Raw genomic sequence first — 13432 nt, forward strand, 5'->3', positions numbered from 1 at the left:
TTGGTTTGGAGAACAATAGCTGGGTTTGGGGGGGTTTGGAGGCGGGAGGGCTGGGAGGGCAGTGCCTGTCACCCTCTGCCTTCAGCTGAATTGGGGTTTCTTCCACTGAATCAAGTTTTGTACCCCGTAGCGCACTACTTTGCTTTCTTCTCTGGTGTCTATGCCGCTCCACAGAAATAAGGTGCATCTGTTTCATGAGGCTGTCTCGAAGCACAAATTTGTGCATTCAGAGCAATTTAATAATTCATCGTCTGGGCACAAAATTGTTTGCATTGAAAGCAAAAGAAAATGTAACAAATAAATGGGTTTTTGAAGTCTGATCTGTCCTCTCCTAAAAGCAACAGTTACGGGAATACCAAGCCCTTTCTATCTTTCCCCAGATCCATGACTCCAGCCCAAGCAGACCTGGAATTCCTTGAGAATGCAAAAAAGCTATCTATGTATGGAGTCGACCTTCACCAAGCCAAGGTGAGAATCAGCGTATGTGCACCCGCCTGTGGATTTTGTAATTTGATTATCCTTCCCTTGTAGGAGCAAGCTTACCTATTTCAGGAGGCTCCTTTTGAAAGATACAGGAAATCAGCTGGTACAGAAAGAGACACATAACAGAAATGCCTCAAACATTCTTGCAAGAGAAATTATTCTTTCTGATTGCTTATTATTTATATATGACAGGCAGCTTTACAAACCTACTGATGTAGACAGGTCCTTGCTCTGACGAACTTAGAATATGAGGCTCTGACCCTGCAAGGTGAGCCACTCTGCTCAGGGAAGCAGAGGATAGACTCTAGACCAGCCCTTTGAGCAAACAGCGTCGCAGGAGAGAGCAGCAGGAGGGAGGAGGTTGTAAGGAGAGATGGGAAGGAAGAGCGAGCCTGGCCCTGGCTGCGTAGGGAGCTGGAAGCTGAAGTCGGGGCGATGGGGAGATGAGTTCAGGAGAGCCGTGGGGGAAGGCAAAAGGGGTAATTTGGAATGCAGGCGTTGACCTGAAACTTGTAACCCTGATGCTGCATAAATCCTCATCTTGCTTTCCCAGGACTTGGAAGGAGTGGATATCACTCTGGGAGTCTGTTCCAGTGGCCTTCTTGTTTACAAAGATAAACTGAGAATCAACCGCTTCCCTTGGCCCAAAGTGCTGAAGATTTCCTACAAACGCAGCAGCTTCTTTATTAAGATTCGGCCAGGGGAAGTACGTTCTGACTTTGTGCTCGTGTCTTCTTTAATTGCCTTCTGATTATCACCAACACGTACGCTTCACTAAAACAAAGCGGGGGTAGGGAGCAAGCTTTTCTCTGCATGGGCATTTTACACTCTTTGGGTTCTGATCTTGGCTTGGTATAAGTTCGGGTACAGCCCTGACCTTGCTGAAGCTACAAAACAGCAGGTGACAATTTAACGTGTCACCCAGCACCACCTCCTGGCGCTGCGTGGTATTCCCAGCATCCAGAGGAAAGCTGTGGGAAGTTCACAGTTGAAACTTGGGAGAGGACTGAAACCTTTTTTGGAAATGGAGCAAGACAAAAGCTCTTTGTCTAACTTAAAAAAAAAAAAAAAAATACAAAAAATACAGACATATACCTTTTCAGTGCAGAGCAGGCAAGGGGTGGCTGCCCTGATGCTGCCTCTTGTGAACGGGGAGATCCCCGGAGCAGCCTGGCAGCTGGAAACAGTGGGGAGAGAGGCTAACGTGGGAGCCTGCCTCTTCCCTCCTCTCCTTCTTCCTCCTGCTTTGACTGCCATGACCCAGCCTTGCAGGGAAGTCAGTTCTCGACCCCAGCCCGCAGCTGAGCAGTGTGATGGGGGGGTAAATGAGCCCGAATGGCTCCAAAACCCACGGCACGCTCCTCTGTAAGTCCCGGTGTATCCTGAGCGATGCGTGGGGATTGTGGACCCAAACTCCTCCTGCACATCATGGAGTGAGTTCAGCTGCTCTTGGGCTAGACCAGCGGTTTGTGCCGCAGCAGAAACAGGTCCATGGGCTGGGGGCTGGACTCCTGCCACGTTTGTTTCTTGCTATCCCTAAATAACTTCTATTTTCTGCAGCAAGAACAGTATGAAAGTACAATTGGGTTCAAGCTACCAAGTTACCGGGCAGCAAAGAAGCTGTGGAAAGTATGTGTTGAACATCACACGTTTTTCAGGTGGGTTTTCTAAATGGTAGGCTTGTCTTAAGAACTAATGCTTTAGACTAGCTGCTGAAAATGAGCAGTCCTTCAGTGTTCCTTAGGGATTCACAAAAATTGGAGCAAAATGGTTGCAGAGACATTAAGTGTTTATATTGCAATAGATTTTAGGTGGCTTTTGCTTCATGAGATACATAAGACAGAGGTCCTCTAGCTTATGTAGATGTGGGGCTTATTGTTAGTGCATGTTGTTTTGTTAATGAAGTGTATGCAAGAGACTTCTTTAATTTGTATTTTAATTTCTCTTTACCTGCCGCTTCCTAGATCTGGAGGCGTGATTTTAAGTTGTGCGTGTGGTTTTCAGGCTGACTTCCACCGAGGCCATCCCGAAGAGCAGGTTCCTGGCGCTGGGCTCCAAGTTCCGCTACAGCGGCCGGACGCAGGCGCAGACGAGGCAGGCGAGTGCCTTGATCGACCGACCGGCTCCCCAGTTCGAACGGACGGCAAGTAAGCGAGCCTCCAGGAGCCTCGATGGAGGTGAGTGTCCGGTGCCTCTTCCCTCTCCGTGGCTGGATTCAGTAGGATGCTGAAATAACTCCTTAAATACCACCTAAATTCCCTGCTTAAAAAAAAAAAAAAACACCAAAAAAAACCCCCAGAAAAAAGCATAACTTCTCACTTTAATAGAAAACCTGGCTATAAAATGCAAACCGATACTAGTACTAGCAAGAACGGACCGTCAAAAAGGATGTAGGTGGGTGCTGAAGGCTTACAGCAAAGTTCTGCTTTAAAGATATTTCCTCATTCAATCTCAATGCATTTTCCTTCGAGCAAATCGGGAATTAAGCTATTCTAGGATTGGTTTTGTTTAACGTAGCTTCTTAAATTACATAGTTTTCCTTGAGGGGGGAGATGTTTAGCCACACCTGTTTGAAACTTCCTCAGCGTGTGTTAAAGCGACGCTGATGTTGAAGCTTGTGGCGTATCAGTCAGGCGGGCTCGTCCCTGACTTCTTTAAAAAAGCCAGATAGCAGCAAGCTAGAGGAGGTGAGGCATGGAAGGGGGAGTGCCTAAGTTTGCTCCCCTTGATCTGGATCACGGAGTCCTTGTCAAATTAGGATCCAGGGGAAGGGCAGCATCTCTTTGCCCCGAGAGGATCCACGGCAAAGGGGAGCATCCCTTCGCACCAAGGGCAGCTGATGGAGCAGGAACAGCGTTGCTTTGAGCCCCGAGGTCGTGCCGCTACCCGGGAGGGAACAGGGTTGCCCCAGCACCCGGTCAGCAGCAGCGGCCAGGCTGCCCCTGCTCCTGGCATGAGTTTACAGGGCTCAGTGACACCCCAAGCCTGGCCTTCATGCCTCGGAGCCGGGAGGGAGAGGGCTGCTTGGTTTGAGCTCCGTACCACAGCCCTGATGTGGTGAGCAAAGCAAAATGCCTGCTTGCCCGCAATCCAGGTGTGCGGTGCTCCCCAGGCACGACGCACGGAGGCGAGGGGACCAGCGCTGTTGGTTGCCCCTTGGCCGTGCCCTGTAGACCATTACAACCTGAGATGAGTAGAGGAATCCCCGCTGCGGTCCCGCACCCGAATGTCAGAGCTTGGAAAAGAGCAGCCTGTGAATGTAACGCTTCTGTCCCCGTTGAAGTCTGCAGCCTCTTTCCATCTGCTGTGTGGGCAGTTGTTAACATGTGCCCCGTTTCTTCAGCTAAACGTGCGACTCAAAAAGTTGAGTTCAGAGCCATAGAGGAAGAGAAGCAGGAGAAGGTGGTGGTGGTTGAGGTTCCTGAACCAAAACCCGCGGATCAGATCCGAGAGAAGCCAGGTATAGCTGTGGTGGTGGCTACAACTCTTCTGCAGTGCCTTTCCTATCCTTTACATGCTTGTTCCTGACAAAGTTTCACCAAATCTGGCGGCTTTCTTTTTCGTTTCTTTGCAAGAAGAGTTTCACAGTGAGAGGTCAGACAGCCCGGTGGAGCCCCAGCTCTGGGAGACTTACAGAATTTCCACCCTGCGCCTCATTAGACTGTAATTCTTGTGGGGAGGTGGGGAAGAGTTTAGGGTGTGCTGGCACTTGAGAACTGTCTCCTTATTAAATTTGGGTGTTTTTGTAAATGTGGATTAGAAAACTTTAAAGTTTGATCTTGAAACTTCTTGTAAAGCTTCCGAAATTCTTAATCCCAGGACCTGCCTGCCATTTTTAAAGCCTGTTCTGGGGCTTTTTGGTGGTTTGAGAAATGCCGCCCCTTTTGCTACATGGAGCTTGTATTTCTCTTAAGATAGGTACTCTTAGTAAATATTAATGCCCTTAAGAGGTGTGTAGGTACAACAGTGTATTTGAATGCTAATAAGCATATCACAGGAGTGGTGGTGTCAATTATTTGCAGTCTTTGTCACTTAATGCACCACAGGCATTTGCTATTTAGGGCTGGAGATAATTCGTACGCAAATGCGTTGTGTATGTCTCCACTTCCCTTCTTCCACCCTGATTTTTTTTTTTTTTTTTTTACAGCATGCTTTTGACATCACTGTTTTTCTGGTATGAAATCTAGACCAAGCTTTCATAAAGTCATGTGGCAGACTGTCTCCCCACCACCATCTTGCCTTAAATTCTCACTAGTCAGCATCGCCTGGCAGGGAGAGCCTGATGCTGTAAAAACAGAAGGTGGAGAATTAGCATTTAAGATACCAGGATAGATGGCTGTATGTTCTTAATTTTTAGATTTGAAGTTGATCACTCAAGTACATTTAATGAAAGCTGCTAGTTTTTGTATGGTTTTTTATCTAGAGGAGCCTGGGTGTGTTTTTCCTGGATTTTACCAGCCAGCACCTGCATCTCCCCAGACTTTGCAGGCAGAGCCCGACCTGATACCACACCAGAGAGCTGTTTGCGTGTCCCCACATATCCCTGCCTGGGCAAGAAGCCTGCAAAGCTTATTTGTGTTCTTTTTTTCCCCCTCTCATCCAATACACCGTTGGGCCTGGCAGCACTAGAAAGACCGATATGCGATTGCACGGTGGAAAATTATTATTGAGCTGCCTGGTTTTAAAACCTCCTTGCTGTTCTCAGCCGCGACCGTTGTGTGTCCACGCGGTTCTCCAGCTGCTCCATTAACGCGTGCCAACCTCTTTCCAGCCACACACGTTCTTGAGACTTTTGAAATGAAACCCATTGCAGAGGAGGAAGAGGAGGAGAAGGTAGAGGTGGTTAAGGTTCCCGTTCCCAAGCCAAAATTACCGGAGCCGTTGCAGACGCGGTCAGGTACAGCCGCAGCGGCGTTTGCCGTCGGCGTGTGTGACCTGCTGGGTTGAAGTGATGCAGTGCTGTAGGACAGAGGTTGCATCGTTTGCAGTGGTGTCCATTGCCGTTAAAATCACACCCGGCTTTGCAAGTGTGCTGTAAATACACGAGCGCTGCTTTATCGGGGTGTGCCTCTGGGTGAGATGAGGAGGTGCCGTGCCGTGGCTTGGCTGTGTGCCTGCGTGTTGAAATGAGTGTGCAGTGGCCTCTTAACACTCCTCTGTTGCTGTCCCTTCTTGTAAAGTTCATTCCCCTGAGCTGTAGGAACGTGCGGTGCCTGGAAACGGGGTTGTGTGCTCCAGGAGTACTGGGGGTCACCTACGCTCTGCTTTATTTCTTCCCCATAGAGCCTGCTTCTTCCCTAGGTGGGGAGGGGTTTCAGAGCAACTTCACTGCTGCAGACAGACCCACCCTAATCATAATTAAACGCAGAGTTGATTAGTCATTGCAGGAAGAGGAGACCGAAGCCTTGGAGGGAGGTAACTAGGAACTTCACCTGTTTTCTTGATTATTGTGAAAAACACTAAGCCAGCCCCTGTGCTTGGGCTCGAGGATGTTCCGTGGGACGGGCTGCGGCAGAGCGGACATCAGCCAGTATCAGAGCCGAGCACATCCCAGGGTCTCCTGCTGCCGCTGCCCCTTCTCATTCACCTCCTGTACTTTTTCCTCCTCTTGGCACTCTTGTTCCCGGTAGGGACTGGTTTTTTGGCCGGGGTGATGGTGAGTGATATTTTACATCTTTTATTTTGGAGCAGTGCTTTTTACTGCCTTCAAATAGTCATGTGTCAAAATAGCCAAAGATCAAAAAAATGTAGCTAAAATAATGCGGTTCTGGACAGCACAGAATGCATCGTTGAACGTCAAAGGAAAAACTTGGTATCTGTTATTATTTTTCCTGTGTGTCTCTACGCTCTGAAGCGCTGTGCGAGAAGCAGGACTCCCTAAAAGAGAGGTGGCCATGGGGATTTACTTTGCTACTTCATCTTTGAGGTGGCATTTTAACACGTCCATAACTTTTTTTAGCCAAACCTGCTCTTGGCAATGTTGAGATAAGCCCAGTTGAAGAGGAGGAAGAAAAAATAGTGGTGATGAGAGAACTAGAGCCAGTCCCAAAGGAGTCAGGTACCACCGCGATGGCTTTGCACACCCGTCATCCTCCTAATCCTGACTGTCCCTGCCATCTCACCATCCCTCTGTACAACCTCTCCGGTGGCCGTCACAGCTTCCGTGTCATAAGTAACACCGGGACGTGGCACCGGTTGTCCTTCCGAAAGGATAACACAACGTCTGGCTCACAGAAATGAACTGCTGTGCTGAAGAATGGGGAGGATAACAGAGTGGTTTGGGGTTTTAGGGTGGATTTTCAGGAAGACATGGTGTCCAGGAGTTTGTCTTAAAAGTATAATTTCAGTCTCTGAAAAATCAGGTTCTTTTTTCCCCCGCCCCCATCTTCTATGCTCTTGGCCACATGGATACTTTGTTCTGTACATGTTTTCTGCACACAGATGAGTTATCTTTTCAGTGAAACAAGAATTCTTACTAAGGAGTTACTTAGAATTATAATTTCTTTTTTAACGCCAAATTTTCTGATGTCTTTGGCTAGCTGGATGGACTCTAGTAACCTAACGTTGGCTGGGGTAAGTTACATAGTGTGACCCTTGCTGCATAAACTGTGACTTTAGGAATATGAGACCACGTCAGAGAAATTATTTTGGGTGACTAGGTATATTTTTAGTGGAACGGCCATAAAAGCCAACATTGGAGAACTAAATAGCTTATTGCATCCATAGGTACGCACAGCGAGTTAATTGGGGCTTGCTTTGTCACAGAGCTTTAGCTTGAATGTTTCGGAGGTGTTGGGCTTTTCAGGGATCAGAAACTGTCTGGGAAATCGGGAATCGAAGGAAAGGAGTAGGCAGTTGATTTTGTGTGTACCTAGTGCTTGTACTGAAGACTGTCATCCTCTGGAAAGACGATTTTTTTGGCAGCATGCTATTCATTTCTGCACTGTCACTGATGTGGAGATCCTGGGTATCTTCTTGCAGTGGTGCCTTGGGCTGCAGCAGGAGATACCCACCTTGGACACGCAGCCCCAGCCTGCTTTGAAACCCACCTGGAAGTTGCTGTAAAGTTTTATAGAGCAAATGCTTGTTGATTATTTTTTTGTCTTAATTGCTGAAAAGACTGGGGAGATGGGGAAGCCTGTGTTGCCCTTCCAGAAACCATCTGTTTCTGGTTGAGGAGATGCCAATGAGTCAAGAATTCGCCTCAGCTCTAAGTGTTTCTATTTTAAAAGCTGCATTAGGATGGACTTTCTGTGTCTGTTGTGTGTGAAGGACCAAGAAGTTGATGGCACAGTGTCAAAAATAGACTCACCTTTCTGGTGTGGCTTCTCTGCAGAGTGCAAGCTTGCTTTTTGTAAACCATCTGTTGTGGGGTTTTATTTTATTTTATTTAAACCATAAGGAAAATAATCTCAACTTTCCCATACTAAATGCACAAGCTTCTTTGCTCAACATCTTTATTTCTTTTCCCTTTTTTTCCTCCTCCTCCCTTTCTTTTTAAACGACAGCACTGTAATTTGGAAAGACTTTGCCTGGAGCTTTAGAAACGATACCCACTCTGAGCCCCGTCTCTGTCTGTCTCTCCCCCATCCCCAGCAGTGGCCGTGATAACCCCCGAGAGGAGTCCCCGTCCCACCTCTGCCCCGGCCATCGCTCAGAGCCACGCTGCAGAACCAGTCCCAGCTAAGCCCGATGCGAAGGACGTGGTCGCTGCCTCTAAAGTAGAAAAAGAAGCAGCAAAACCTGATGCGAGACGTGAAGAAATCCCACCGGAGAAAGCCAAGCCGGAGCCAGCCGATGCATCAAAGGTGTGTTAGACCAGAGCCTCTTCGGAAGAGGCTGCGCTTGTGCCGGGCTGGAGCATCGGCTCGGGAAACCGTGCTGGAGCAGCAGCTCTGTGCCCCTTCCCATCCCTTGCCCAAGCATCGGGTAGGCCTGAGGAATGGGGATCTGGGTCCAACCCAACCCTGACCAAGGAGGGAGGAGGTCCAGGGTGGATGGGTTTTGGTGGTTACAGCCAAGCTAAATGCAACTTGCTGGTTAAAAAAGCTGGCAAGAACTGCACACGAGTTCATGGTACTTGAATTTAGGGCTCACCCATGGCTGGGCTCTCTCTGCTGATTCCTGGTACGAGAGCGGGAGCAATTCCCGTGAAACTGGTGATAGGGATCTGCTCTGCAGCCCAGCGTCTGAATGCAAATGTTTTTTACGTTGATAGGCTTTCTCTGGGAGAGCTGTTAATACATTTCTGCAAACTGGACTAAAACTCCAGTTGTGAATGGCACTGTAGAGACCCTGGGGGGTTGATTGTTTAAATTAAATTCTTTTAAACGTTATTTGATCTTTCTACAAATGTCTGAGACCTCTGCTGGTGTTGATATATGTGTATTTTTCTCGTGAAAGTAATGTGCGAAATTATTGTTCGTATTACAGTGCCCTTAATATTCTGCAAATCTTATTGACTGAAATGTTCCCATGTTGCAGCAGAGGTATATGCCTTGAGATACAATTTTCACATTACTACGAATATTTAGCTGTTCTCAGCATTACTGAGAGCCACGTTTTTGCTGTAACATATCATGCAGTGGGTCTTGTATGACTTACTCCTGGGGAGATAACTATTAATTAAGGCTGGGAGATGAAGGTGAAGAAAGGACAGTTGCTTTAAAAGATTTTGTGGCCTCTGTGACCTGTAATTTTTAAATGAAAATGCTGAAGACGTCTTCAGGATGGCACTTCGGAGTGTGCGTTGTGGCACATAGTTCCTGTAACGCTGTTCCTGCACAGCAGCTCACCCTCCTTAGCATTAAACTGAGAACAAGTAAATTTTATTTATCCCATCTCACTTATTACAGGGTTTTTTTCCCTAAATGCTTAAACACTGGAGTTTTTTTTTTTCTTTAAATGTAGATGTGAGAAGACATTGTGGATTTGAACGTGCCCAATTTTACCCTGTTTCTCAAATGTAGCTGCATCACTTCTTTTAACACCCACCGATGTTTTCGCCTTCAGAGTATTTGGCAATGCAGTTTCCCTAAAATACTTCCCTTAAAGTGTTAAGACAATCTTGGCTCTCTACTTATGGACAGTAAAGAACTTAATTTGTGATATTAGGCTTGATTTTGTAGCTAGGTCTCTTCTTACTGACTCTGTGAACCTAATACCTGCACGTAACAAATAATTCTCTGTTTTTGAGAAGGTCCATGTTAATTTGAGTGTGTTGCTTTTGGTAAGGATTTCACTGGGAGATCCAGCTGCAAATGAAATTTGAAAACGTTGCCTGGCAAAGCTAATGCAAGTGGGAAGCCCTTCTTCAGAAACACTAGAGAGCTCTGGTCTCAAATGCAAATAATTCTCAAGCTGAAGGAATTATTGTAAATGTGCTGTGAACTAACAGACTGTCAGAGAGCTGCGGTGTCATTAACTCTTTCCGGAGGACTGCATGTTGGTTTTTGCATGTTCGCCCAGTATTTCAAAACCAACTTTATGCAGCTGTGTTTTGAAACTAAATGGTCTCTTGAAACAAGTCTACTAACAAAAAATGTTTTTACCAATTTATTTCTTAAATGTAGGTGAGGAAAACGCACATTGAGGTCACAGTACCCACCACGAATGGTGACCAGCCCCAGGTTTGTGCTAATAATTCAGTTAGGTTGCTCACAGTTGGGTTTTTTTTTTTTTTAAGGTTAAACAGTGAGGTTCAACATAGTTAAATGAACCAACAACTTTTTTTTTTTATCACTGCCTAACAGCAGCAGCCTGCAGAAAAAGAGGAAGAACTGATAAGAATGAGGAAGGTTAGCCATTTTACACTTTCACCAAACAAATTTAGCCATATCATTCATGCATCTGTAACCTGTTTAAAAAGACAGTGCTCCAGTTTCTCCGTGTGCATTGGGTTGGGTTTTTAGGTTTTTTTTAAACTGCAACTATCAAATATTTGATTTTAAATTTAATAGCTTTTTGTCCCGCAAGTCTGATTGCTAAAATTATGCATGTTGAATGTTCGAGAAAAACACACTTGGTTTGATTTATAAAATTTATCTGCTTTTCTGTAGCAAACTTAGTTAGAAACCAAAGAAAACTGTACGGTGTGCATTCCAGGAAATGCGAAAAAAAAAAAAAAAAAAAAAGAGGTATAATGCTTTTTTTGTATTAAGTAATAGGGGACATATCCAAGATGGGAAAAGCGGTTAAGACCTAGTTACTGTGCACATTGAGGCCTCGTAAAAGTTACGCCAGGCAGCACGGCCTCGTACACCGGGGTGGGCGTGCATCAGTGCCAGGAATCTGAAGTTGTGACTTCATGCAAGGCTTCCGCAGAAAACCGGTAAACTGTCTCTTTGTGGCGAGCGATGTAAACCAAGGCAGAAGCCGATGACCCCGGGAGCTGTCTCTTTAAAGGACTCATTGCATCTCCCCATTCTCCATGAGCAAGAACTCCCATTTCCCGGTGGTGGCCCCGCGCCGGCTCCCTGCGGCTGGGTCCCCACCCCACGCTGGCACAGCGCTGCACTCCCAACGTTGAGTTGACTTTTTTAATTTGCCAATTTGTCGATCCCGCAAGAACAACATTTTAATTTTTTGTGCTTTTTTTTTTTGTTTTTTTTGTTTCCCCCTTTTCTTTCATTTTCACAGAAAAGATCAAAGAGGCTAGATGGTGAAAACATTTATATCAGGCATAGCAATTTAATGTTGGAGGTTTGTATGAACTTGAAGCTTTTTTCAGTTGCGTTTGCCTAGACCTTCTGCATCTGCGCTGAACTTTTTTCTTCCTCTTCTGCTGCTGCCTTTGTTTTTGCATGCTGTTGCATGAAAGACTTTTTTTTAAATACGCTTTTGCATGGTGACAGTAAACATGACAACGTGCAGGCATTCTTCCTTCTACCTCTTCTGACTTTCATTCTCTCATACTTACGCAAAATATATGATTGGCAGAGCTGCGTGCTCGGGTCTGCTCTTGGACCTGCTGGCCTCTCACGGCGGTGTGAATCGGGGCGGCGGGGCTCATTTCCAAGTTTCTCCTTGCTTGAAATAAATTCTTTCCCTGAGGGAAAAGACGGGCTATGAAAATGCGAAAACCAGGATAAGCTGCAGGTGAAATTGTCACCTCCGTGGTGTTGAGGCCACCGTGATGCTCACGTTGCTTCAGACAGGAGCGAGTCCTCCTTTCGGACGTTGCTGCTGGTGTCGCAGCGATGCTTGCGGTGTTGCAATCCCCCTCCCAACGCTCGCTTGCCCTTGCAGCGTCTTTAACGCTCCCCCGGGCCCCATCCTGCATCGGCGCCAGGTCCCCTTGGAGCTGACGTCGGGGCTCGATGGTCGTGGGTGGCTCACAGGCGGGCGAGAAGCCGTTTCATCCCTCTGCAGACAGCTCTTCCCTTCGGCTTTGGGAGCGTTTGACACTTGGTTTCGCCTAAGCACGGTCTCAGAGCAGACCATGCCAATCATATATTTTATTTTTTTTAATACACTGTGTTATGGAAGACGTTTTGTGGCTTCTGATACTCTGTGTTATGTGTTTCTACTCAAACTTGCAGCACCAGCAGCTGGTAGGGTTTCCCTGTTGGTATCTCTTGCAAGTGAAGTGTACTAACTGCCTTCTCCTAATCTCAATTTTGTTAAGTTTTGCAGCTTTTGGGTGGTTTGGTTTTTTTAATTTTTTTTTTTTTTTTTTTTTGACTGCTACAACGTAAGCTTTCGGTCACGAGCGAAGGGTCTGTGGCACGACGGGCAGGGTTCAGCCGCCACGGGAGCGCTGCGAAGACTGTGCCTGCCGCTTTCTTTTGCCCAACTCGAGCATCTCCATCTTCCCAACCCCAAACAGAGCTTTTTCATCGCTTCTCAACCCCGTTTTCCTGTTAGTGCAATATTTGGCTCTGGCATCCAGCCCCTTCTCCAGCCCATTCCCTCTCCACTGCCCTTTCCCACCGGTTCTGTTGCAGGTGCTCCAGCCCTCCCCTAGAAAAGGGCTGACCCCAGCAGCTTACCCCCTTTACTCCTTTTTTTTTTTTCTTTTTTTAATCCATGCATTTGGCAGATCAGATGTTTTTCCAGCAGACCTCACAGTCCCGAAGCTGCCGCTTGATTTTATTGAAAGCCGTTTAACGCTCCGTGCTCGATAACCCACGCTTCGTGTTCGTAGAAAAAGGGCAAAACAGGAGGAGAAGTGTCAACGCTTAGCGAGCTTGTTCCTCCAGATGCTTTCAAGACCCGTTGTGGCTCCACGTAGCTCCTCGTGGCTTTAGCTTCTCTGCAAACCCTCCCAGGACCAGCTCTTGCGCACTGGTGGATAGCCAAGGTGGTCTTTCTCTCTTCTCTAAACCAGGAGCAGCTGTAGGGCTCCTGGACCCGGGCAGGGCTTTACCCCGGAGTCCTCAGCAGACTTATTTGTGCTTTTTTTTTTTTTTTCCCCTAACTAGCAGGCACTTGCCTTGGGCTTTCATCCAGGACCAATGCAAAACTGATTTTTTTCCCCCAGAACTGTGCCAAAAAGAGCAAATGTTGTTAATGAGGCATTTGGGGCTAGAGCCCTGCGGAGGGAGGGTGGTGTGTCCTGGGTAAGCTGCAAGGACGCAGATATTTGGCCGGGGTGCCCTCCTTTAGGGATGCATTTGCTCTCCCGTCTTCTAAAATTGATGGGCCAAGTACCAACTAAAAGCACAAAAATAGTGACGTTTCCCAGTGATGCTTCTACTGACCTTAATTTCCCCCTTTCTAACTGGTGAGGCTTGCTGCCCCGTGGCATTCCAGAAAAGTTGTTGTTTGGCTTATGCCTATTTTTATGCAAAAGCTTTATTTTCAACACACTCTGGTTTGCTTGCAAGGAAAAGCTATTTTAAAAGAAGTTGAAGAGAGCTGACTTGCCTTGAAGTCTGTGCATTTATGCTGTAAACTGGCGTCACAGAGTAGAAATCTGGCTTTTTCCAGATGAAGTATTTCAGCCGGA

General features: G+C 46.8%; 1 protein-coding gene across 1 annotated transcript in view; it reads left to right on the forward strand.

Moving 5' to 3' along the window:
* EPB41 (erythrocyte membrane protein band 4.1) overlaps positions 1–13432 on the forward strand; it is a 47212-nt gene that overhangs the window by 13145 nt on the left and 20635 nt on the right. Inside the window, exons 7-13 of the mRNA XM_010291784.1 lie at positions 381–468; positions 1037–1189; positions 2044–2141; positions 2488–2660; positions 3827–3943; positions 8080–8291; positions 11122–11184. Of these exons, the coding sequence (XP_010290086.1) occupies positions 381–468; positions 1037–1189; positions 2044–2141; positions 2488–2660; positions 3827–3943; positions 8080–8291; positions 11122–11184 (904 nt within the window). The remainder of the gene's footprint in view (positions 1–380; positions 469–1036; positions 1190–2043; positions 2142–2487; positions 2661–3826; positions 3944–8079; positions 8292–11121; positions 11185–13432) is intronic.

This window comes from Phaethon lepturus, unplaced genomic scaffold (genome assembly GCF_000687285.1).
Source record: "Phaethon lepturus isolate BGI_N335 unplaced genomic scaffold, ASM68728v1 scaffold17007, whole genome shotgun sequence".
In the NCBI taxonomy this organism is placed as follows: Eukaryota; Metazoa; Chordata; class Aves; order Phaethontiformes; family Phaethontidae; genus Phaethon; species Phaethon lepturus.